Source organism: Ambystoma mexicanum, chromosome 3q, assembly GCF_040938575.1.
Source record: "Ambystoma mexicanum isolate Mex_15411 chromosome 3q, UKY_AmexF1_1, whole genome shotgun sequence".
Taxonomy (NCBI): Eukaryota; Metazoa; Chordata; class Amphibia; order Caudata; family Ambystomatidae; genus Ambystoma; species Ambystoma mexicanum.
Genome location: NC_090926.1, coordinates 2,022,036 through 2,049,299, shown reverse-complemented (window position 1 = coordinate 2,049,299; position 27,264 = coordinate 2,022,036). Strand labels below are relative to the sequence as shown.

The window sequence follows — 27,264 nt, the reverse complement described above, 5'->3', positions numbered from 1 at the left end:
GAAGCAGGTCCCAGGCAGATAATACATTTCTCAAGGATCTGATATGCTTCGATGTATCATTGTACTACGTAAACATACCATCTTAGGAATACTTTAGTTCTTTGATCCATACTGCATTCATTGTTTCTCTTTATGTGTTATTTGATTGCTGTATTCACAACAACACTTCAGAACAAAGTTTACTTTTCCATAAGCACCTTTTATGTGACATTGTCAGGGTTGTATACTGGAATAGGTTAGTTGGCAATTCACTGAATGATGGGGGAATGGGCGGAGTGTTTTAAAGGAGGTGCAATTTTGTGTTTAATTATGGAGTTGGGCCTTAACGGTTTCTTTTAGCGTGTGGACACTAGCCCAAACCAAAATGGAGGTGTCAACCAGTGATCTGATTGGCTGGTTATTATACAAGGTCAGTTGGAAGGCATTCTCAACTGCCTTTCATTGTCCTTTGTCCAGCTGAGGAGGTCACGATCCAGGAAGCTCCAGTAGTTGTGGCCTAAACTTTATGTTCCAGTCAGAAAAAGAAACTGTAGTGAGATAAGACATTTACCTGTGAAAGACAAGTTGGCTGAGAAGCTGTGAAGCAGTCTACAAATCGAAATGAACTGCCTGTCACAGAGCACATCACTTCTTAAAGGCTTTTCCCAGTTATTTTTTTTAAATTGAGTAAAATGCTGACAGACTGATGTTGTTCATTTAGCATTTGACAGTCACAATCAGTTTTGAACTGTGTGCACATTTTCCTGTTGTTCGCGCTAGTTTACTGTGCAATCCATACATTTAATTATTGTTCCCCTTAAATGTGCATTGCCATGCCACATGACCCAATAGGCAATCAGAGCATACAACCCCATTGCCGTTCCAAGAATGTGTTGCCCCATTCAAGCCTATCTCGATTTTGAAAATGTTATCTCATAGCGGGTGGCAGGTGCCCATTTTAACCCTATTGCCGTTCCCAGATTTTCTTTTCGCATTCAAGCCCACCCCAATTTTGAAAATCTTTTTACCACCTAGCCGGCCCCTGGTGGCCCATTGCTGTTCAAGTTATATCACAGTTTTTTTTGTATCTACATCTAAAATCCATTCAAACTTAACTTTGCACAGACATTCAAAGTTGGGTCTATAATGTATTAGCAAACATTTGAGAAGATTCGTCAAACGACACAAAAGTTATAAGCCATCTAAAAATGTTGGGACCCCGCCTCTAATTTTTCCCCTGTTGACAAAATCCCAACAAACTTTGCTGGTCCCTGGTAGCCCATTGCCATTCCCAGGTGGCCATGGCCACAGATTATGCCTCAGCCTCCAAAGTGATATCACAATTTGTTCATACATGCATTATGACACTTTAAAAAAATAAAAGATGGACATATTTGCAAAAGCACGCTTTCAGATACGTGTTTTGTTTTCTGAGATGTGTCAAAATGTAGGTACACAAATTAGGAATATAATTTAGCCCCCACTTCATAAAATCCATTCAAACTTGACAGAAACATTCACAGTTGGGTCTATAATAGATTTGCAAACATGTGTGTAGATTGTTCAAATGGCACCAACGTTATAAACCATCTAAAAATGTTGGGACCCCCCTCTAATTTTGCCCTCTATTGACAAACTCCTGCCAAACTTTGTGAAAACATTCAAAGTTGGGTCTAAACCCATTTTGCAAACTTTTGTGCAGATTGATCAAACGGCACCAAATGTATAAGTAATTCAATCATTCAGGTACCCCCTTACTAATTGTACCCCCTCTTGGCCAAACGGCAAAAACATTCAAAGGTGGGTCTAGAATCAGACAACAAAATTGCATGCAGTCCCATTGAATGGTGCCAAAATTATAAGCCATCCAAGAACTGCACTTCACCCACCCTGTAATGCAGAAAGAAATACGCATGGATGTCCTCGAACATTTGTCATGTTTGCGAACATCACAGCAATGTCCCAGAACATCTGTCATGTTTGCGGACATCTGAGAAGAAAAAACACCACATTTTTGGCTTTTTCTGGATATATTGCGATGTCCACGGACTACCGGCACAGTTTGCAAATCCAACATTAATATCATTACTATTTTTGAGTTACATTTTGGGTATTTTTTTAAAACCTACTGGACGGATTAACACTAAATTTGCAAAAGCATACTTTCGGGAGCAGTCCTCCACTCCTCGCGCAAGACTGGTGCAAATCTGTCCAGTGGTTTGGGCTGTAGCTGCAAGAAAAAAAAATTCTATTCATGTCTGCCCGTATTTCAAATGTTTTGGGACCTCCCCCTATAACTTTGCCCCTCCTTAATGAAACCGTACAGAACTCTGCAAAACAATTCAGAAGCGGCCATATAATTTGTTTGCCAAGTTTCGTGTACATTAGTCCACCAGCGGCAAAGTTATAAGTTGCCCAAAAACTGCTCTTCCTATGGGTTGAGCAATTAACCATAACTACAGGGCCGCTACTGCAGGCCTTTTACTATAGTACTACTAATGGTGTCAGTTAATATAGTACAGGTTACTTCAGGTCCCGATAGAGGCTTAGCACGCTGTGTTGATGACTGAGCCATTAGTCCCACCACCCAATCTTAGCCAGAGTGAAGTGTGCCATGTGCCATCAAACACTGACATATTTATATTGTTGAAGCTGAGGTGAAGATAAATCCACATTTAAATAAGCTTGCTTAAGAGGGGCAGTAGTGCCAAAAGTATACTCCATCGAAAACAGAGCAGCCACAGACAGGAAATTCATGATGAAACATTTGGAGGAATAAAGGTGAAGGAATGGACAGTAATAGAGCCTTAGAGCCTAGTGACAGGAGGGAGAATGAAGAGTAGGAGAACTCACCTCCAGGATGAAGGTCTGTGTGGGGTCCAGCTCCTTGTCATATATAAATTGCCCCAATAGGGTGCCATCTCCCGCCGCCTCATCACTGAGGCCCTGGACACAAGCAAAAGTACAGGTGAGCAGAGAATAAAGGGTAGGTAGATGCATGCAAGCAGCGAACACAGATGCACTCAGGTTTCAGGAGAACATGGAATGAGGAAGTACAAGTTAGCAAGAAGACACACACAAGAGACTAAGGCTTGCATTTTGGATACATGCATGGGATGCTTTGACTCATGTAACAGCTTTTGGTGGATTCAAAAGATAGACATTGTTCTGTCTGTTAATCGAAACACAGGATGTGTGGTGTTCAATAGTTTTCCTCCCAGATTCTTTGTCGTTGTATAGACATGCAGAAGAGGCAATTAACTGAAATCAACTCACATATAGGGCGATTTCCCTGGGCGCACTGCTGATGTCTCCTGTCTGGGAGATGAGTATTGAGATGTGATCCACTGTGAAGGAGGTAGGACGGATCCTATGGCCCAGTTTCAAGACTGCATAGCCCCGTGAACCACGCAGTGCCCAGCAGTTTCCGGGTGTGTTATCTGGCTGTAAGGAGAAAGCAGAGGAGATGAGGCACTGGCTATCACTGCAAGACAAGCAGGGCTTTTAGCACTTTGGGATACTAGGGAGGGGAGGATTAGAGAGAGTTATCAAGCGACAGGACGATAAAAAGGTAGGTGGTAAAACTGCAGCTATGATATGATTTGATATGGCATTTATAACGCGCCTATACACACGTGTTTCAAGGAGCGACGAGGCAAGGGAGTGGGAACAAAGGGAAGACAGACAACAATCTTACTAGGCCAGTTGTCATTCAGATCGTGTAAGCGCAAGGGGGGGAGGGAAAAGTGCGAGGGGGAAGGCAGAGGGGAAAGTGCAGTACATGGGATAGTAGAATAAATAAGATAAATAAAACTGCCAGCTGGTGGCAAGTACAAGGTAAGTGCAGACACAAGTGCTGGTAGGGGGATTTTAGGGATACAGAAACAGTCCCCAGGTGCAAGGGTTACGGGAGGCAGTGCAGGTGTGCAACTGGCAAGACCTGGGCCCGAGATCAGAAAGGGTGGCCAGGTAACCAGTGCAGTTTCAGCCAGGAATTCAGCAGGGGAGAGGGTGAGAGATAGCAGAAGCAAAGAGGAAGATTTTGAGGTGCTTCCGGAACCTGTTCCAGAGGGAGTCCCCTGCCGAAGAGAGAGATCTACCACCAACTTGTTGCTTGGAGAAGCGACTGACCCTGAGAGAGCTGGAGGCGGATGAGCAAAGAGCTCAAGAAGGAAGTATTTAGGAAGAGAGAGTTGAAGGTATTGTGGCCCCAGAAGGCCTTGTGGACAATGCAGAGGGTTTTGAACTTAATCCTTGCAGCCACTGGGAGCCAGTGCAGAGATTTCAGTCCTGGAGAGCTACGATCCCTGGGCTTGAGGCCAAGGACAAGTCTCGCAGTCCTGTTCTGGATAAGTTGCAGAGGGCGGAGAGTAGAGGCAGGCAGATTTAGATAGAGGCTGTTACAATAGTCCAGCCTAGAGAGATCCAGGGCTCTGGAGACAGTGAGCTTCTAGGGGAAGGAGAGGAAAGGAAGAATACCTCTGAGGAGGTGCAGCTGGTAGTGTGACTTCTTAGAGATGTCAGAGATGTGAGGAGAGAAGGAGAGTGTGGAGTAGAAGATGACCCCGAGGTTTTTAGCCTTGCGGGTGGGAGCAGGAAGAGGGCCAAGAGAGACCGGCCAGAGAGCTGCAGGGAAGGAGGGCGTGGGGGTGCCGATGAGTAGAATCTCAGTCTTACTGGCATTAAGGCAGAGGTCATTGACGGCACACCACTCCTGGATAGCAGACAGACAGTCAGAGATGAAGGAAGGAGAGGAGGAGGCCGAGCGTAGCCTGAAAATGAGCTGGGAATCATCCGCATAGCACTGAAAATTGGGGCAGAGAGCGGCGATGCAGTGGGCAAGGAGTGCCAGGTATTGGTTGACCAGCCAGGGAGAGAGGTTAGATCGCTGGGGGACACCACAGGTAGAGAAAAAGATATCGGAGAGGAAGGACCCAAGTTGGACCTGCGAGGGTCGGTTGGTGAGGAAAGAAGTCAGCCATGCCAGAGCCTGACCAGTGATACCCAGGTTATCACAGAGACATTTGAGCAGGATGGCATTGTTGACAGTGTCAAAGGCAGAAGAGAGATCAAGCAAGATGAGGATGCACAGGGTGTTAGAGTCAAGGTTGGAGAAAAGGTCTTCACGGATGTTCAGGAGAGCAGTTCCCGTGCTTCTGGCAGCTCTGATGCCAGACTGATGGTCGTGAAGATAACCAACAGATTCAGTGTGGAGATTAAGCTGGGAGATCGCCAGTTTCTCCAGGAGCTTGCCCAGGAAGGGAGTGATGGAGATTGGGTGATAGTTAGCAGGGCAGGAGGGGTCGGCAGAGGATTTCTTAAGAAGAGGTTGCACAAGGGAGTGCTTCAGGGGGGATGGGAAGACTCCAGTGGCGAAGGAGTGATTGTGGAAATCAGTCAGGGCAGGAGCCAGGGAGTCAATGTGGTCCTTGATAGTTTTCGAGGAACAGGGGTGAACCTGTTTTGACGAGACTTTCATAGATCAGACCTCTCTAGAAACCTCATCTGCAGAGAAAAGGGGAAAGGCAGAGAAGGAGGGAAGGGGGGTGGCTGCAGAACGGGCAGAGGAAGAGCGGGGAATAGAGGGAGGCAGGCGATAGGAGGAGAGTGAGGACAGGATGTCCTGAGTTTTTTAAATGAAGTGAGAAGTCAGTGCCGTGCAGAGGGCCTGGGAAGGGAGAGGAGAGGTAGAGACTGCGGCAGGATTGTGTTGTGAATCTCCCCCGTCTCACCTGAGATCGCTTCTTGCAGGGATCCGCGGGAAGATTCTTCTTGCAGGTGGATCGGGTTTTGTACAGGCCGGCACAAGTCTCTTCCGACTCCAGCGTGCGTTGAGCGTTCCAGGATACTCGTGGGTTCAGGACGTCCAGGAAGGAAGAAGCGGTCACAAGGATACGTGGATTCCAGGAACAGGGTGGAAAGGAGAGGGTGGAAAGAGTGGGGATAAGGGTCCAGGAACTTGGATAACAGAAGGGTTCACCAAGCTGTGAAGTACACGTCTAGTCACTACCTGTTGATAGCGTTGAGACGCGCAGGGGCGTGGCATATTTATGGGACGTACTATGTCCGCCGTGAAGGCTGGTGCGAGGTGTATCGCATTATACGGCCATGTTGGGAGAAACAATGAATGCAAGCCCCGCCGCGATAAGCACCAGGGAGTCCAGAAGGGGTGCATTCTGTGGGTCATGACAGCATGCCTCCTCCGAAAACCTGTTCCACCAGGTTTGCCCGGGTGTATGAGATGATATCTTCTGAGCAATCGAGGGGTGTTCAGGTTAGAAAGTGGTTCCCAGGTTCTTTCACTAGGAGGATATCCTTTCCACTCAACAAGGTAATGAAGTTGACCCTGTTTATACCTGGAGTCGCATATTCTGGATACTTCATATTCCAGTTGGTCATCCACAACCACGGGACTGGGTCTGCAGGATTTCCAGGAGGATCGGATGTAGGGTTTCAATAAAGAAGTGTGAAAAACTGGGTGAATTTTCTTCCAGGAGTCTGGTATCTTGAGCCAGAATGAGACTGGGTTGATGACTTCTTTTATGGAAAAGGGCCCATAGTACCGGGGGGCTAATTTGTTTGGTCGTAAATGTTGTGGTAGTAGTTTCGAGGACAACCAGACTTGATCACCGACTGAATAAGAAGACCCTGGTCTACTCTTGGAATCCGCATAACGCTTAGCGTGTGTTTGGGCCTTTTCTAAATGTTCTTTGGCTTCCTTGTTTATGTTGATGAGAGTTTCGACTGTAGGTACTGGTGTAGGATGTGGAAGAATAGAAGGCAAACCTGATGGGTGGAATCCTTGACTGCAATAGAAGGGGCTGGTCTTGACTGCTGAGTGATCGGAATTGTTGTAGGTGAATTCAGCCACAGGTATAAGTAGCGACCAATCATCCTGTACCTTGTTGGCGAAGTAACGAAGGTATTGTTCTAGGGTCTGATTTACACGTTCCGTAGCTCCGTTAGTTTGTGGGTGATAACCAGATGAAAGAGCACGTTGGATTCTTAGAATGCGACAGAGATGTTTCCAGAATTGTGAGACGTATTGAGGTCCTCGGTCTGATATGATCTTGGAAGGAAGTCCATGAAGGCGGAAAATGTATTCCAGGAAGATTCCAGCAAGTTCTGATGAGGATGGTAGTTTGTGCAGGGGTGTAAAATGAGCCATATGAGTGAACGAGTCATGTGTCGTGTATCCCCTGGAAGGTGGTAATTCCACAATGAAGTCTGTAGTGATGAATTCCCGTGGCCTTGTTGGTAGTGTAGGTTGCAGTAGGAGACCCGCCGGTCTCTTGTTATCGTGTTTGTTTTGATTGCAGATAGAGCAGGCTCGGATGTACAGTTGTACGTCAGTCTTCATTCTAGGCCACCAAAATTGTCTTTGTAAAAGACGGCAAGTGTTGGTGATGCCACAATGTCCAGAGTGGAGGGTATCGTGGCAGAGGTTTACTATCCTTTGTTGTAGTTTCTGTGTGGGAATGACTAGAGCGTTATCTTTGAACAAATATCCGTCCTTGGTTCTCAGATTCCATGGATTCTTCCTTGAAATATCCTTCCAGAGCTCAGAGGATTGGGTTTGCATCCGGACTTCTTCCAAAAGACTGACTGCTTGAGCTACAAACATCATGTTGGGAAACATCTTGGGATAGGCCCGATCTTCAATAGTTTCGTAATCAGGACGTCAAGATAAGGCGTCAGCAATTATGTTTTGTGATCCAGGAACATGACTGATGTGGAACTGGTACTGGGCAAAGAAGAAGGCCCAATGGGCCTGACGACTGTTCCTACACTCCAAGGATTGTAGAACTTGAAGGTTTCGATGGTCCGTGCGAACCTGGACTGGATGTCTAGCTCCCAGGAGTAGATGTCGCCATTCTGTGAAGGCTTGGCGGATGGCTAACAGTTCCTTTTCCAAGACGGAATAATGTGTCTCACTGGGAGTCAGGGTTCGTGAAAGGTAAGCAATGGGGTGTTCCAGCTTGTCCTCAAATTCTTGCTTCAAGACTGCTCCGATGGTGTAGTTAGAGGCATCCGTCTCCACTAGGAATGGCTGATTAATGTCGGGTTGGGCTAGGATGGGGGCTTGAGTAAACTCTGTCTTTAGGCGTTTGAATACCTTGTCTTGAGGTGCAGACCAGAGAAAGGGAGTGTCTTTCTTCAAGAGAGTGATGATCAGTTGAACAATCTCAGAAAAGGTTAGTATGAACTTTCGATAGAAATTGGCAAGCCCCAGGAAGGATTGAACTTGTTTCACGGAAGTGGGAGCCAGCCAAGATAGTATGGCCTTTACCTTCGAATGATCCATACCAATTCCTTCTGGACTAAGGACAAATCCTAGATAATGAACAGAAGTAACGTGAAACAGGCATTTCTCAGGTTTGGCTAGGAGACTGTGTTCACGTAGTCGTCGTAAGACTGCCTTTACATGCTCTTCATGCTTTAAAAGGTCCTTGGAGTAAATCAAGATATCGCCAAGGTAAACGATAACGAAGAGAAACAGCATGTCAGAGAACACCCTATCCATGAATCGTTGAAAGACTGCAGGGGCATTAGCAAGTCCAAAGGGCATGACCAGATATTCCAAGTGTCCAAAAGGTGTTCTAAAGCCTGTTTTCCATTCGTCTCCTTCCTTGATACGAATCAGATGATAGGCACCCCTGAGATCCAGTTTCCTGAAGATTACAGCACCTCTCACCGCTTCCAGGATATCCGAGATCAAAGGTAAGGGGAAGCGGTCCTTGAGGGTGCATTGATTTAATCCACAATAATCGAGGCAAGGTCTAAGTTCCTTGGTGTCCTTCTTGGGAACAAAGAACAGCGAGGCTCCATCTAGGGATTCCAATGGTCTTATGGTCCCATTTTCAAGGTTGGTATCCAAGTATTCTCGGAGGGCCTTTTTTCAGGTTTGGATAGGATAAACATCCTCCCAAAGGGAATCACTGCTGAAGGCTCTGTGTCTATGGCACAGTCTTCAGGTCTGTGAGGGGGTAGAGCCTGAACTATGGCAGTTGAAAACACATCAGCATAACTTTGATAGGCCTTTGGGACCTGAATGATATTGGAAACCATGAGTGCCTTTTGTTGATCTGCTGGATTACTTTCAGACGATATCGGGGAGGGATCCGGGGATAAACAATGAGACAGACAATACTCTGAACCAAGAAACAAGGATCCTGCTGTCCAATTGATGTATGGATTGTGTTTCTGCAACCAGGGCATGCCTAGTACCATGGGGTAGTGGGCTGATTTGATAATATCAAACTTGATCAATTCCTGGTGATGGTTTATTGAAAGTTGCATTTCCTTGGTCTGCAAGGATATGGGTCCTGAACTGAGGGGTCTTCCATCAATTGCCTCCACAGGTTGCATTACACCCCGGGCTTCATATAAAATGTGGTGCTTAAAGACCCAATCTTGATCAATGAATACTCCCATAGCCCCACAATCCACCAAGGCCAGGATGGGGTAGGTATCCTTCTTTGATAACGATAAGAAGGCTTGCAGAACCACTAGGTTGTTCTGTCCAGGAGAGTTCAAGGATGGAATCGATGTGTAGCAAACATCTCTCTCCCGACACCTCGCTCCATCTAGGATCAGGAGCTAGCGTTTCCCGGATGCCGTGGAGAGGCTAGAGGACATTCTCTAACCAGGTGTTTATCCGATGCACAATACATGCACAAGCCTGTGTGGATCGTTCTCCTCCTTTCTTGTGGGGAAATGGGTCCACGGAAGGCTCCTATTTGCATGGGTTCCGGCTCAGTGTCAGGGGTTGGAACAGGATCAGTTTTTACTGAAATCGCAAGAGAACTTTTCTGGAAGGGCATCTAGGTCTTTTATCACTATGCCTTTATTTCCTGGATACGAAAGTCTATCTGCATGGCTAAATCCATAAGAGCCTAGAATGAGCTAGGACGAGCCACTCTGGCTAATTCATCTTTTATATCCTCGTTTAGGCCCCTACGGAAGAGAGTGAAACTTGCTTCTGAGGACCAATCTGCTTCCTTGGCCAATTGTTTGAATCTTGTGACATATGTTAGCGGTCGAACATGGTTTTGAGAGCCTGTATGAATCCGTCATAATCATCTAGGAGGGCATCTCCAGAATTGACTAAGGGAGTAGCCCAAGTCAATGCATTTCCTGCGAGGCTGCGAGATTATAAAGCCCACCTTTGCCCTGGAAGTTGAAAAATAATAGAGATTAAAGGTAAAATGCACCAAACAGGAGTCCAGGAATCCACGAAGGGATTTTGCAGACCCATCATACTTGTCTACGACACCACCCAGTAACACACTCTCTTTTGTAGCGGAATCGCGAGACAAAACAAGTTGCTTTAATGCGGCATTCTCTGCTTTTAAGTTCTGCACCTCGGTTGTTAGTTCTTGCATGCCACGCATGAGATCCTGGACGGCCTTTTCCATATCGGTTTCAATATCGGTCGTTCGGTGTCTCAAACTGTCGTGAATCTCCCCCGTCTCACCTGAGATCGCTTCTGGCAGGGATCCGCGGGAAGATTCTTCTTGCGGGCGGATCGGGTTTTGTACAGGCCGGCACGAGTCTCTTCTGACTCCAGCGTGCGTTTAGCGTTTCAGGATACTTTCAGGATACTCACGGGTTCAGGACATCCAGGAAGGAAGAAGTGGTCGCAAGGATACGTGGATTCCAGGAACAGGGTGGAAAGGAGAGGGTGGAAGGAGTGGGGATAAGGGTCCAGGAACTTGGATAACAGAGGGGTTCGCCAAGCTGCGACGTAACGTCTAGTCACTACCTGTTGATAGCGTTGAGACGCGCGGGGCCGCAGAGGCGTGGCATATTTATGGGACGTACTACGTCTGCCGTGAAGGCTGGTGCGAGGTATGTCACGTGATACGGCCATGTTGGGAGAAACAATGAATGTAAGCCCCGCCGCGATAAGGACCAGGAAGTCCAGAAGGGGCGCGTTCTGTGGGTCATGACAGATTGGCCAGTTCCTTGCAGATTTTAAAAAGTTTAGCCAAACTGTTAGATGCCGCAGAGATACGGGCTTGGATATGAGCTCTCTTCTTGGTGAGGACGGAGAGCCGGTATTGCCTTTGTAGCAGGCGGCAGACCAGTTTGTCAGAGGATGAACATGAAGCATGCCATTTCCTCTTGGCCACCCTGCACTTGCGTTTTAGGGTGACGAAGTATGAGTCATACCAGGAGTTACACTATTGTAAGCGAGAGGAGGTGCTAATACTGCACTGCTGGCTACGGCTGCTAACACTGCATAACAAAGCACAGAATAGGTACTGACACGGTGCAAAAAGCCTAGTCTAGGTGCCAACATCCCAGGAAAGAACCTGGAAGAGGAATGATATTGCCTGTTGGGATGAGAGGCGAGCCGGTGCGGCAGGGAAGGCTTGGAGGAAGTGCTGGCACTCCATTGCTGGACTAGAGAAGATGTTGACACTGCAGGCCTGGTGTAGTGAATATGTTGATAATGCAGGTATATGGCACGCTTGGAATTGGCTTGTTATGTCATTAGTGGTTAAGGATAGAGCTAAAATCAGATTGCTGACCACAACCTAATCACATCTGGTGTGGCACTTTTGTGCTCTGCAGTAAAACAGCCAGAGACCGAGGCAAGAGAGAAAACCTTGCTTGCAGTGCCAGTTCATTAATAATGCAATTGGAAGGGGATTAGATGAAGACTGCCATGATGTCCCTGTAATACCACCTCACTAGCCAGCACATCCATCAATTACTTAACAACTACCATCACCCGAAAGTACCAACCACCCAGCAGTAGCAATTGACATAACTAAACATTGAACACACCCCCATCACACACCAAATTATTGCAGCCCAATTAATGAGGGATTGGTAGAACTAATGGATAAACGTATCTACTGTTGATTTGTATGATGCACTTCAATCACAAACTATAATTGCCTGCTGTGATCCAATGCTTATTAAGCGAGAGCCTGCAGGTTCATGATGTCCCTTATCCATGGTGTTTCGTCTCTTTTCGTAATTCGCAGGTCATCATATCTTCTATATGTGAGTCAGTCCAGGTTCTTGTGATGTCACCATTCATCTTCCTCTAGGACTTTCTCGGGTTTTTCAGGCATTGCATTCTGACAATCTTCATTCTGTTTTATTTGTTGATAGGGTTTTCTCAAAGGGTACCTTACTGTCCAAGTTTTCTTAGTTGTGGGTACTTCAACAGGTGCTGTTCTTCTGGTACTGGACAGAGCCCCACTGCGGCTCTCTGCTGGTTTATTTGTTCGTCATACGTCACATATTTCGGTGTGAACATTCCTGGTACTTCAAAATGGATGGTTGAAGTGCGGGTTGTGCTTGGGACCTCCTGTACATTACCCCCTCTGGGCAATTCATCAACCATTTTCACTTTTTCTTTTGTATCCATCTTTCCTGTATCCTCTGTATTCACTTTTACTTCATCTTCTGGGTCCACTTTTTCTTTAGTCTTCAGGGTCCACACATGGGGTCTGAAGAAATGTCTCTTTGGGGTCCATATTTTTATGACTCCCTTCAAGCTTCCTGCTGTTCTTACATATTCGTCATTGTTCCATGTCATTAGTTGACATTGTCCATTTGGGCTGCAATAGATCCATCTTCCTACATAGTTTCTGTGTTTTCTTGGCTACTGAAACGTTGTTCCTTCTGGCACATGAATGCTAGCTTTCACAAAGTCTCTTATTTCTTCATCAGTCAGGGCTTTGGGCTTCCATCCTGGTTCGACATCAATCATGATCTTCATCCCTATGGCCTTTTTCATAGCTTTCTGGTACTGAGATCAGAGTAGTATCATCACTGGCAGGGCTCCTAGGAATTTGAATGCATCTGCCATCCATTGCGGAACCCATGAAAATAGTGATCCAAACCAACTGTCGTCGTCCACTTCATCATTTTCATTAATCATTTGATTCTGTAGTTTTGTCAGCATACCTATGGCCTCTGTTAGAGTTCCGCTTTCTTCATTGTGCGACGGTATAAATGTGCAACATGATTCTCCGATTTTTGCACCTCCATCCACAGCTGTGATCATGTGATCATGTCAAGGACATATCCGTTCTGGAGAGTCATTAGTCGGATTGCCCTTAACTCTTCCTTGATTGCATTGAATCCTTTTATGGTTGTGTTAATGTTCTGCAGTAATTCCCATCTGGTTATCTGCAACCATTTAGTATTTGCTCCAACCTGAACTCTTGGCATAAAAATTGTCGTGAACACTGATGAGGTTAGGCTGAACAGCCTGTATTCATACGGGATTGCATGAAAGGCTTCTTCGGATTTAGCAGAAAAGTAATTTTCTCTCTTCATTCAATTCATCAGTTCTACAGACCTCTTCTTCCTCAGATGAGCATCTGCATTTGGGAAACTGTCAATATTCAGATCAATTTTTGGAATCACCAATGCTGAAACATGGACATTTACTATTGTGCATATACCTCCCCAGTTTCTCGGCAGTCTGATATATGCTTTGGATCCACACGCCCCTTAATGATCCATGATCACTGCGGTGCCATGTACCATTCCTGGTGCATCAAATAATCATCCACAATTCTGGTTTTCTCCCATTTTTCTTGTACCATTATTCATGAAGCAGAATTTTAGGATTTCCAATGGTACTATCTGCAAGGGGCCTCCTCTATCTTCGACCCATGTCAATAGCTTGGCAAGCTTTGGCCATAATGGCTTGCATCCATTTTGTACTATGTCAATGGTACCTTGGTAACGACCAATGACCATCCATGCTCTGCAGATCACTACTCCTTTTTCCCATCTGTCTGGTGAAAGTACTGTTCCCCAAATCTGCATTTGGCCTCTGTTCTTCCAGCTTCAAGCTTCTTCTGGAGTTTTTCCTTGAACGTTTAGCTTCTGGTTCGCTTCTCTAAAAGACTTCTGCTCCTTTAACTCCAGGCTTCTCACATCTGATCACAATGTGCTTTTTCTTTGCATTGTTCCTTGTCTTTATGTCCTGGACATAATCGTCTTCATTTGGATCAGTGGCTTCAGTTGCCCATTTCAGTGAGGCATCACTTCCCATGAACTGGCCTCTGTTCTTGCACATTGCTACGTGGGATAGACAGTGTGCTGTCTGGACATTAATTTCCACAGCTACAAAGATCTTTGATTTCCCCATACTGTAAGGTAGGAGTCCACAAACAAAGCATTCCTCCTCTGAATTCCGTCTTCCAACTTCTTTCATATGCTGGTACCAAATGTTATTTCCCAGGTGTGCTGTGCTGTCCAAGTAGCCATTTAGTTCACTGTCATCTCCTTGTATGCTTCTCTTGATTCTCAAGGTTTTCGTGTAGTTTGCTATAACTATGTCCTTGAACACATCTGAATGGCTTCTTCTTGCTGGAGGATTCTCAGGTACCTTAATCCATGGTGCGGGCCTCTTCATTTGTACCAATTGAGTATGCAACAGTCTGGCAATTCTTTCTTTTTCCTCTTGCCTTTCCCTGGCTCTGGTTGTGGACGGCTATGTTGATTCTGCTATCATCTGTACGCGTGAGATTTTAGCTGGGTTTGCACTTGCCCTTCTCAGTGTCGGATCAGGGGTGCTTATCAATGCTGTCTCAGTTGGCTTTGTATCCAACTCGTTTTGTCTTTTTAATAGTTCAGCTTTCTCCAGGTGTCCTTTCATTTCACTTGTAGGATAGCTTCTCATTGTTGGTTGTCCAATTTTCTCCCCTTCTTTGGCCTGTGGATCTGCAATCATTGACACTAGACCTGATGTGTGTACACTCATCATTTTCATGCGTGTGGTTATCAGTAACCTTCTTTCATTCTTACTTTGCTAACCCTGTCTCCGGCTTTTCAACTCGCTTGTTACTGCATGTGTATCATTGCTAATCACATCCATTTCAAGTTCACTCACTCCTTTATCAGACCTTCTAGGAACTGGGATCACTATAAAGGGTCTGGGTGCTTTTGTTGGTGTCGTGCGTACATCATTAGGTGGGTGCATTGGAATCGGAACACTTTGTGCGCCAATGAAAAATGCAGTTCGAATCATTAATGACAGTAAAACGACAATGAATACAATGAATAAATACATTATGCCCCTGTAGGTTAGGCGGCAGCACCTAGTTCTGGAGCAATGAGCACGTCTATCGTCCTGAGGGATGACGATGCTGCTGCTTTGATTTCCCATCTCTATCATTTAAGGAAAAAACCCAACATTAATATACATTTTCTATGCAACAGTAGTTCTGGATTCTGCTGTTTCTGCTTGTCGGTTGCAGGTACTGAAACAATTGTACTTCTCGGCTTGGAAAATGGAGTGTCTATTTTCTCTGGATGCAGTTCTCTTTTCTGTATTCAAAAAGTGTCCATTAAGGCAATAAGTTCAGCAAGTCCTTTTACTGTGAGTGTTCAAAATACACAAGCTCCCAGTCGGTGCCTCTTATCTGTTTCACTCCAGACGACATGTCATGTCCTTTTCAGTATAAACAAGAGTAAAGTCTCTGGCAATGCCTTCTCGATCTGTCCCTCAGCAGAAAGTTTTACAGTCTCCTCCAGAAATTCTGATGATGATTAGACAGTTCAACCTGCATCATAATACCATGCAAGAGCATGCTCATCTGTGTAGAATTAGCTGGGTCTCTGATGAAAGTGAGGACGTCAACACCGGCGGGCCTCCCTACAAGTTCAAGAAAGTCCTCAATTAGGTGAAAAAAAACATTGCTCGCCAGTCTGCTATCCTCTGGTGACAGGGACATTTGTCCTGCCCTTGCTGAATTCTGGAGCTGTTCGGCCCTCACTCACTGTGGGAAGTTCCTGCAATCTCGATGTGTGTGGAGAGCAACTTGGATTATAATTCCGTTCAGGATTATACTCAATCATTCTGTGTTTGCTGGATCTCGAAGAAATGTCAAGACGTCAGTGTGTCTCCCGACAAGATCTGGACAGTCTTCGATTAAGCGAAAGAATAGCATGTTGACAAGCCTATTTGCTTCTTCTTCTGCTTGGGACATTTGTTTTTTCCTCTCTGCATTCCGGAAGTAGCAGCCTCCTTATTGTCTTTTTGTTTTCAGGGTCTTGAAGAAATTCAGTGATGCTAGTGAGCCTTCCCACTAGTGACGGGTATGACCTCAAGACTAGGTTGAAATAGTTCAGAATGTCTTTAGTGATGTTGCTGCTGTGGGACACCATAAGTGTGTCCAAACAATGCTCCTCTATTGAATGAGTCTGGATACTGTATTTTCTTCCAATTCATGTGTCCCCAATCAACATATGGCATATCCTTTTTTTATCAGGCTTAGTGTGCCTCAGTCCAAAGTTCAAAGTCAATAACCTATGTTGTGGCTTATGCATGCATTTCTCTTCTTCACCCTGCAACTAGGATGCACAGAGTGTCAGTTTTTATGTCCTTATTCCCTTTTTTGCATAGAAGAAATGTCCAAATTTAAGCCACAACCTTGCACAAAGTTCTTTGCCTTTGCTGGTCATGTGTCCTTCGTCCTCGTCATGGATCTCGCCTGTATGTGCTGCGGTTCTTCCCTGTTGTCTGTAGTCTCTGTAGTCTCTGCGTGTTGGGGTGCGGGCAGGGGGCCTTCTCCGATGTATGGCTTGATGTCACCCAGGAAGATCCAAGCTCTTCTTCCTTGTAGCTTGACTGCAGATGGAGTTACATCTTCCACTGTACAGGGTCCGTTGAACCTTGCCTCGTCCCACTTCTTTCTAATGGATTCGATATGATCACTTCATAAGCAGAAGCACTCTGAGATGTCAATGTGCCCTTTGGTTTCTTTACAATGGCAAATAGCGTGTGCTCGACGTACAAGGTCATCGAGCATCCCATCACAATGGTTGTAGCTTTCTCCTTGGCGAAAGCTGCGGCAGCTAAACTTTGTTCGCAAGGGAAGTGACCTTTCATCACTGGGTCCAAATTCCCACTGTAGTATGCCAGGGGTTTGTACCCCAATGTGGTTCTTTGTGCAAGTACTGCTGTCATAACGCTGCCATTCGTGTGTGAAAACAAGTATAATTCCTCTGCATAATTGGCAATCCCTAAAACTGGTGCGGTGCAAATGGCTCTCTTGAGTTCAGTAAACCCTTCTTCAATGGTCTCAGACCATTCCGTTTTTTCTTTTGTCACCTGTGCCTTCTTTAGGGCCTGTAACAAGGGCTTGGTATATGAGCTGTAGTCAAAGACCCATGCCCTGACATAATTGCAAAGACCTAGACAACTCTGCATCTGTTTTATCGTGTGTGGCTTGGCTGTGTTCAGTATGGCTTCAGCCCTGTCAGGGTTAACCCTTTTCCCCTCATGCGAGATCAGCTGGCCTATGTACATCACTTCTTATTGACAATATTGTAACTTCTCTTTGTCAACTTTATATCCTTTCTCAGCCAATATAGTCAATAGCTGAATAGAATAATGTCTGCATCTTTCCTCTGTCGTGCTTCAAATTAAGATGTCGTCCACATATTGCAAGACAACACTCTCTAATGCAATATTACTTAAGTCCATCTAAAGGACTCTGTTGAAAATTGACGGAGACAGTACCCCTGGGATAACCTTGTGCTTTTCAGGCGCATCTGCCTGAATGTAAATGACGTCAAATCTTGTGAGTCTTGGTGCAATGGGATTGAGAAAAATTTATTTTTTAAGTCAATCACTGTGAAATATCTGGCCTCAACTGGTATATTACATATGATTGTGGCCGGGTTAGGGACTAGAGGGAACTCGGCCTCCACAATATCATTTATCGGGCGTAAATCTTGAATTAGTCTCCAAGACCCTCCCTTTGATTTTTTGATTGGGTACACTGCAGTAGTGCATGACGACTCTGACGTCACTAAGATGCCCTGTTCCATCATGGCAGAAATTGTCTTGAAAATTCCTTCATCTGTTTCCCTAGTCATGGGATACTGTCGTGCTTTAGGTAAAATTGCTCCTAGATTCAATTTAATCCTTAATTCTCTGACTCCTTGTAGCAAGACGACGTCATAGGGGCCTGTGGTCCACACTGAGACAGGCACCTGGGCCATATTGTCATCAAAATATTCAGGACGGTTCTGTGCCAGCATCATTCTCTGGGGCACTTCTCTTTTTATCATCCTCACCCAAAAGACGAGATTTACCTCAACTGTTGTTTCTTCCCCACTTGTTGGTTCATCAAACAGATCGTCATTAGTGACGTCAGTCAATCTGTATCCTTACTCAATGGCGATTACTGTGCACCATTGTCAGCCTTCATCATCGCAACCATCGATCAGTGCCATCTTCCCTTGCACTATGGCAGTGTGCATTGCCAAGGGAAATACTTGTCCCTTTTCCTCATGCATAGGTATTATAGGCCTAAATAGAAATTCATCTGGGGTCCTCATGGTTTTGCCTGCAAGGCCTGGTCGCCCTGCCATTAACACACATACTCCATACACAAATAGTTCTGGCTCCAATGGGATAGCTCTCATAGCTGTTTGTCCCCCATAGGCTCTAATCATCTGGCATACGTTCAAATAATGCATCCCTGGAGTTGAACATACAATGCCCTTTTCCGTGAATGAGATTGTCATGTTTAACTCCGTCATTAGGTCTCGTCCCAAGATATTTACTGGGGTTTGTCTTTAATATAGCAGTGGCACATTCATATCACATTCTCCTATAATGACTGAAAGTTCATTTGTGAAAGGAACACAACTTGTTGCTCCTGTGAAGCCCTGAGTATTTATAGCATCACCGGAAAAGGAAAACTTGCCTTCACGTATATACGAGCGTGTTGCACCTGTGTCTACTAGGAAGAAATATTCTTTATCCCCTATAATGATATCCACCCTTGGTTCCTCGTGAGGGTTAGGTGTCACTGATAGGATAGAACACATCAGGTTTCTCAGTGAGCTGTCCTAGTCCATATATAACTTTGTCCCATGCTGCGTGAATGGACTACCTCCATCACCAGAGTTAGCTCTTATTCCAGAGTTCAATGCCCGTCCTGCACTTGTTGTCTGTGACAGTTGCATCGGCGACTGTTGGGACTGTCCCTGTGGAAAACCTATCAAGTTCTGAGGTTGCAAGCTTTGCTGCGCTCCTGGCGCTTGCTGTTGCACCGTGTGATTCTGTGCAACTCCATTTCCTCCTTGCTGTGAAAACACAGGTGGATTCCCCATACCTGCACCTGTTCCTTAGTCATTTTGCACCATGGCTTGACTTCTGCATGTGTGTGCTAGATGCCCTGTCATCCCACACGTCCAAGATATTGGCGGTGGTCTGATTATTTGCACATTTGACATATCCTGATTGCCATTTTGCATGTTTTGAAAACCTCCCTGAGTGTTTTGAAGGCCTCCCTGATTACTCTGCCATCCTCTTCCTCGAAAGCCTCTCCCTCTGGGGTAGAACCCATTACTGCTCTGATGACCCTGCTGTTGATTACTGACCTGCTGTATATTCTATCCATCTGTGCTAGTTATCTTTGCCCCTTCTATTGCGTACTTTGACAATTTTTTCTGCACTCATTTTGCCTCTTCACGTTTTCGTGCAGCCTCTTTTTTGTGATTCTTCTCCTGCAGCAATCTGCAATAGTGCGCTATGGTCAACTGTATTTCAGACCACGGTTTGGCCTCAATTCCTACCAATTTCATGAGCTGCTTTTGTACCTGATCTGGCAGCCCTTGGCATAATATATGGTAAAACACGGGTATAGATTTCCCCCAAGATTCACGAGTTTCGAGCACCCATGCTCTTGGAAATTCTGAATGTAAATCAAAGGATCTTCAGACTCCTTCATTTTTCGTGTCATTATGGGTCCCATGTCAGATGTATCGGGGTATAGCAATCGTAATGCTTTCCATACCGCGGTTCTGCAATTGTTAAATGAAGCTCCATCGTGTGCAGTATTAACTGTAGTCACACGAGGGTAATCTGCACAAGTCCACACATCATCAGCTCGATCACCAAGTATGGCAATTAAAAGACCCTTAATATCTCCAATAGCCAACGTGTTCCCTCCCGTCATTTTTTCTAGCTCGTGTATCCATTTTCCGGCACCCGATGTTAACATTGGAAGCTTATTTTTCAGATTTTCTCGATCCATGTGTGGCCATGGAATATACTGTGGCCTCGTTCCTTCTTTCTCGAGCAACGGGAATTGCGACGCATAGCCCTCCGTCTCTTCTCTCATCGTTTTTCTGTCTATCGCAGGGGTAATATTCCTGCATCTCTGTCTACCTGGCAATGTCCTTAGTCGGCTCACATAGGGTGGTGGAGACACCCCCCTCTGACCGTAAGATACTCCTTCACGTCGGCCTGACTGTGTGGCTGATTCTGATGCCTTGGGTACAGACTCACTAAAATCTGACCATCTTATCCCTTTTCCTCTGGAGAAGCTTTTTTCACATCTTCTCTCTTCTTCCTTTTCCTCATATTCCTCTCTTTCGGCGTCTGATATTGTCTGTGCCGAATTCATGCAACTCCTCCGATCTTCCTCATTCCTGTTTAGTGTCAACCTATCTAGGGACAGCTCTCTCGTTCTACTACTTCGAGAGGCATCCTCAGTATCGTACAACTGAGTGCTCTCAAGACGCTTGTCCTCTCCTTTCCCTTGGGGTACTTGTTCTAGCCCCATTTCATCATATATCCTATCGATCGTCTCTCCGATGCTTCTGGTATCAAAGTCACCATCGATATTTGCCCTCGACGTGCCTGGTACTGAATCGTACTCAGGAAAGAATTCTTCTATTTCTTCCCAATCTACTACTGGATCAGGTTTTTCAACCTCTCTTTCCAGATATTCAAGATCTTGCGCTCTATGTCTTTGCTTACGTTCTATGTCATCATAGAACTCTCTGCGCTTCCTCGCTTCTTCCCTGATCCTATCTTCTTCCCGTTTCTTTGTATCAGTATGTTCATTTGCCCTTGGTATTTCCTCATCCCTTCATCTTGTTATTCTCTTTTCCCTTCTGTTCTTCTTCTTGTATTCTCTGCTGTTCCTGCCTGCTCTGATCGTTAGTTGTTCTCTGCTTATTATTGTGTTTCCTTTTTTGCTCCTCGCGATACAACTGTTCTCGTATCTGTCTGTCTTTTTTACTGATCCTTTCGTCTCTCAATCCTTTTTCCTTTTCCTTCTCTTGTCTTTGTAAATTGTCTAGCTCTACCTTTTGTCTCATGTCCTCAATGCTTTACCATCGAGTTTCAATAGAATCTGACCTCCCATCCATAGGTTCTGTGTGAATGCTATCTCATCAGTTCTATCCTCATCGCCTTTCCAACTTTTGCCCTCTCTATTCATATCTAGAGATGTACTCACTTGCGTTTGATCTCCTCTTTCATTCTCACATCTCTCCTTGTCCCCCGGGACCTTGGAGGTGATATCTCTTTCTCTATCTCTGTCTTTGTCTGGGTTTTCGTCACTAATTTGCATAGGTGACTCATATGCCGGGTTGGTATATCGCATGGTTGCTTTAAGTTCCCTTAGCGGGTATAATCCTTTGTCTTTACTGACTTCCCCTTTCGTTTCAGACGGGGGCGGGTGGCGCGGAAGGCATCTCGCCCCCCTCTGTGCATACATTAACTATATAATCTAAAGGTGTCTCCTCTTCCTTATCTTCTTGGTACAACTTCCAAAGTTCTAAACTAGCTAGGCGTTTGTCTAACTTTTTGCCCATGTACGTGGCGTGTAAATATGTCGTCATGTGTTGCAAGACCGTTTTAGATAACGATCCACCCTGGGGCCATGGCATAAACATTTTGTTGACCGTTCCCTTAACCCAGTCTGCACTGTACTTTTCAGCTAAGGTGCATGTTTTGGTAACTGCTTGCACAAGTGTATTAATGGTGTAACGTCTTCCATGCCTAAATTTGTTCAATTTCTCTTTATATGTAACACTTTGTTATGCTTTTATGTTTGTTAACCAACTCCAACATTATGAGTGAGCACCAATCGTCGCAAGCTCCAATCCGTTTTCTCTTAAATAATTTTTTCTCTTTTTTTCAAACAACAATCATCGATTCATATTATACAGTGTCTTAGCTAAACAATCACATCATTTTCGTGCTAATTCCTTCAAAAGTCTCCTATTTTTTATATGACGTCAGAGAGAGAGAAGAAAGAAAAAAAAGAGAGAAGAAAACATAAGACAGACGTGACAGACTAAACAGACTAGACAGACTCCAGCCGGCTACATAGATCTCTGCCCCTATGATTTACCCCGACATGGAGTGTAAGCCCATCCCTTTCAAAAGCGTCTTTAACTGCTTTGGTCTCCTATTTTGTCCTTTTAATTCAGGACTTTGAATGCAGGCGTCTCCTAACCGCTATATTAAAGCGTAGGTATTTGGGCGTATCCTCTCTCTGCTCAGGTATCCTCTCTCTGCTCAGGTATCCTCCTGGTATCCTCCTCTATGCTCGGGTATCCCCCCGGTATTCTCTATATATTGCTCGGTCACCCTCAAGTCATTATTTCCTTCCCCTTATATATATACATTGTACGCTATCTCTAACTTTATTTTTGTCCCGCCTCCCACCGTTACCTTCCCTTACTTGTTCTAAGGCATGCCATTTTTTGCCAAAGCGTTCAGTCTTTTTCACTCACATGTTTTCCTCTCTGGATCCTCGGGATCACTGCCTTCGTCACTGCCCCTCCTGCTGTTCATTCGATTGGCTGCTCATAGAAGTGGGAAGGGGTTTTGTGGGTGAAACACAGGCTCCTTCAGACCTTGACCTGCAGGGTTTTTACTTAACTAACCACTATCTACGGGGAGCTTCTCGGTTTACTTAGCCGGATGGCAAAAGGACTTGTGATATTGCCGAGGACCTAGAGTTACTTCATGTCGACGGCCAATGGGTGTCTTATCTAATCGATAATCGATAAACCATCCTCTCTCTGCTACCAAGTGTGCACTAGGACCCCAACCGGCCCATAAATAGCACTTTAAGATGAGTAGCAGCACCCATGAGATGAATGGGGATGCAGATTAATACTCTAGCATCAAATCAATAATGACAACTCAATGGTTTGGCAAATGGAGTCTGTTTCATGACAAGTACAAAAAACGGGGAGTTGATGAACATCAGCTATTGCTTGTTCTTCCTTCTCGCTTGAACAACTCCAACAAACTTCATAAAAAACACACCGTTTACTCTAAAAACTCGTCATCACTGACGTGCAGTGCTTAAAATGTTGCCTGCGATTCTATTGGTTCTAGGAAGGTAACTTTAATATAGGTACTATATCTGTATATGCTAACGGAGTGAGGGGATTGGATAAACAGTGTCAGGTGGGGCATCTAAGCCCTACCTTTAAAATGGCTACTTTAGACGTCACTAAAAGTACGACGTCTCATTGGTTCTACTAACTATAGGACCCTAGATTACTTGGTTCCCTATGATTGGGCTGGCACCAACCCCACTCATACTTTTCCACTAGTTTAGCAGCGTGCAGAACAGCCGGCCAGGTGCAGGGTGTTCGCCTGCTCCCCCAGCCTCTTTCCAATTATTGCTACAATCAATCATCACCTCAGTGGTCATGTGTCAATTATTTCTTTGTGGTTGGCCTTGAGACTGCATCTCTGTCTGGAAAAGTTCTGATATCTGTGCATGGTGCTCAGCCATGCATCGGTGTGAAAGTTCCATCTCTTCTCGCTTGGCTGGTCACGTGATTCAGACACCGTGAAATCATCTCATTCTTCATGCAAATCGTGTATTTGATTTTAGTTTTGCCCAACACCTGCTTTCTGTAGCTTATCTTGACCTCGCTGAACAGGATACTCTGTTCTTCGCTTCATTAATTGTCTCCACTGTTGGTCTATTTCAGCCAATACGACCTTGGCTTTTTTGTCACGATTTGCATGCGTCTGAGTTTCTCTCTCTCTTTAGTTTTCGAGTTACGTGCTGAGGGGCTCCTTTCCTGAGACCTTTAGTAACCCTTGCTAGATTCTTCTCTTGTGCATAGTAGAAGTATACTTAAAGAAAATGCTCCATTTGAGGTAGATAGGTATAGGTGGGAGGCCACCAGGGGGCGCGCAGGCAATGGCTGCCTGATTCGCGTGCTCCTCCAACAGCCGGGTCGTAAGAGGGATTGAGCCCCCCCCCCCCGAGACCCCTCCGCGGCAAGAGAGGAAGCTGGAGTGCGGGGGAACCCCCGGGGCCCCCACCGACCGAAACAGCGAGGTCCGAGGACCCCGGGAGAGCAGAGAACAGGCACCGTGGACTTGGCAGTGGGAGCGCCGCAGAGGACCCGGGCGGCCGCGAACCCGGAAGATAAAATCGCGGCCCGCCGACACAGGAGTTGGAGATGGGAGGGCTCTACCTCCTGCACTGCAGCGGGCCGTCCCCCACTGAGGTGGCGCTCAGAGAGGGAATCCGGAGAACCCGCCTAGGGGTGTGGGCCGCCTGCACCCCCTGGGCGAAGACGGCGCAGGCCGCGTGTGACACGCGCCCAAACAGAAATAGAGAGCGCCGGCCCCGATCGGCCTCCGGAGAGGCGTGGGTGCCGGCACAGGCCCCCTAGGGAGGCTTGCGGATCGCCCGCGAGGGAGGCAGCGGCTTCCCAACTTTCTCCCGCCCGCCAGCCTTGAACCCCCACCCCCTCCGCCAGGTAGGACTACAGGTGGCGGGCGCTGGTCGGGCCCGCCAAGCCCACCTCCCCCAGCAAGGAGGACCTGGGAGCGCGGCGGAGGTCCAGAGGATACCGGGCGTGCACCCGCCCTGAGAAGACACCGCGAGGCAGCCTGTCAGGACTGAAACGCCTAAAGAGGCCAATCTGGGTGTGTGGCCCCTGCCGGGACCTGGTGGGGCGAGTGCCCGCCCAGAGGCCCCCTCCCGCTCATCAGGCCCGATTGGGAGACTGCCCCACCTTAAACCAGGACCGGAACCCACATCCCGGAGACCCGCAACATCCCGGGACAGCGCAGCATACCCTCAGGGGCCCACTGGGCCACGACCCTCCAAGCAGCTGGGGGGCAATAAACACACTAGCCCCGGAGGGAGACCCCACGATCACGCCGCCCGAGTGAACTGACGCACGCCCCCAGCGTCCACCACACCATTGCACCCCCGGCCCATCTTGAACTCACAGGCTGCCCGAGACCCAGGTGAGAGGCCCCCGTCCACAGTTGGCGGGGCGTGTGCCCGCCTGAAGGGCTACCCCATCCCCCTGCGGGGGACATCCCATCGATCACAAAACTCACGGGCGAGACGCACTACGGACTGATCCAGCGGACCCTGCGCGAAGGACCAACCACACCCCATGAGCTGGAAGAAGGCCCTACAAACGTTTCGCTTCCAAGAAACACCAAACACGACTGAGGTCCCCACTGTCTCCGGCGCTATGGCCCACACGGAACCCGCGGGCCAACCCGCACTGACGATGGAAAAGGGCTTCGCCTCCATCCTTCAGGAGATCAGAGAAATGAGATCCGACATTGCCCAGAAGTTCGAGAAGCTGGACCAAAGGGTAGACAAAATTGAGGATAGGGTCCTACAAATGGAAAACTATCAAACATCCTCCACATCTCAGGAAATCCAATTTGACACACGGCTCGCAGCCTTGGAGAAGAGGGACGAAGAGAGAGCCAGGATCATGGACGACTATGAAAATAGGGAAAGGCGGAACAATCTAAGGTTCTTTGGAATTCCTGAGACGGAGGGTGAGACGGAGAGAGAACTGACTTGAGTGGTGAGAGACATCATCACCCTCTTGTTTGCTGAGGAAATGACAACGGAACTCACGTTTGACCGGGTACACAGGGCCGGGGGAAGAGCGGGTGGCCCCAGAACGGTTCTGGCCCGCTTCCACTATTACACGGAGAAAGCCAAAGTTCAAGAGGCCGCGAGGAAAGCGGGGGCGATAAACTATAACGGGCCACAGATCGCCATTTTTCAAGACCTCTCTGCTTGCACCCTAGCCAAACGGAGGATGTGCCGCTCTCTAACACAACAACTGAAAGAGAAGGGGGTCCGCTACAGATGGGGATATCCCTTCTCCCTGTCCTTTGAATACTCTGGCCAACGCACAATGCTGGTAACCGAAGAGGACATTAAAGGCGCTATTCAAGATTGTGTGGGCGAACCCGCCCCCCGGAGGGAACCAGTGGGTCCGGAGGTGCTCAGAGGGGGCACCCCCGGGCAGCTCAACCCCAGAAGGAGAAAAACCGGCGCGAGAAAGTTCAAGAAACTGAACACACCACCAACGCCAATGGAGGACGACCGGGTCGACTCAGAGGGGTGACACCAGCGACCCCACGGAGATCATCGGGCCTAGAATGCAGAATGACACTGGAGATGCCTGGTTTGCTGCACCCCCCTTGAACTGCAAGTATAAGGGGGCATAGGGGGGATCAAAACTGTGGGAACTGAGTGATGCACCAACCAAGGCCCGGGAGATTAACTAAAATAGGAGGTCCGGGGGAGCGAAGAGAGGGAGGACGGGGGGGGGCTCACGGTAGCGAGCTTGGGATATGACGCCTGGCCGAGGGGGAATCGGCTGGTGGTCCAGCCAACAACCCAGAAATGAAAGAACTACATGGCTGGACGCCGGGGAGGGTGGTGGGGGTTTGTTCACATGGTGGTTTTAGGGTGGGGAATGCGTTGGGGGGAATGTTGGGGAAACGTTGCAAAGAGATCCAAACAAGAAAATACAGTAAGCAGGGAGGGAGCGCCCTTGCGACACCAGTGACCAAGGGGAAAGGCGACAGCGACTATGGCTGACGACCGACCGGCCCTAGGGGTGGGAACCCTGAATGTGCGGGGCTTGAACACCCCCACGAAAAGATCCCTAATCAGCAGGGAATTTAGGAGGGCCAAGCTGGACCTGCTTTTTGTGCAGGAAACACACTGGGCGAGGGGGAGGGAGCCCAGGTTGCGGGGTGGTGGAATTGAAGAGACTTTCTATGCATCTCACAAAGGGAAGAAAAGAGGGGTTGCAATTTTGATTTCAAGGGGGCTGAATTTCGAGAAAGAGTCCATCCTAAGGGACCCCGAAGGCCGTTACCTCTTCGTACGAGGCTCCCTACAAGGATCACCCATAACCCTGGCGGTTGTATATGCCCCGAACGAGGGCCAGGCCCAATTCTGGGAGGGAATGGGGGAAAGACTGAAAACCTTTGTCCAAGGCCCATTGGTGGTGGGAGGCGATTTTAATATGGTCCTAGACCCATCCAGCGATAGACAACGGGTAGGGGCTCAAAGCCTCAGACCCGCTGGAGACGCCACGTCTCGCTGCTTCCAAAGGGTGAATGATGACCTGAACCTGGTGGACACGTTACCCACCCCCCGAGAGGGGACTCACTCTTTCTCATACTACTCCCCCACCCACAAAGCCTTCTCCAGAATAGATCATATCCTT

General features: G+C 47.0%; 1 protein-coding gene across 1 annotated transcript in view; it reads right to left on the bottom strand.

Annotated features, from left to right (window-relative positions):
* The window catches only part of LOC138582004 (sperm-associated antigen 4 protein-like), a 381,361-nt gene that overhangs the window by 63,671 nt on the left and 290,426 nt on the right, over window positions 1-27,264 (bottom strand). The window contains exons 9-10 of the mRNA XM_069652897.1: window positions 3,256-3,423; window positions 2,833-2,925 (exon numbers count right to left, since the gene is read on the bottom strand). Coding sequence (XP_069508998.1) covers window positions 2,833-2,925; window positions 3,256-3,423 — 261 coding nt within the window. The remainder of the gene's footprint in view (window positions 1-2,832; window positions 2,926-3,255; window positions 3,424-27,264) is intronic.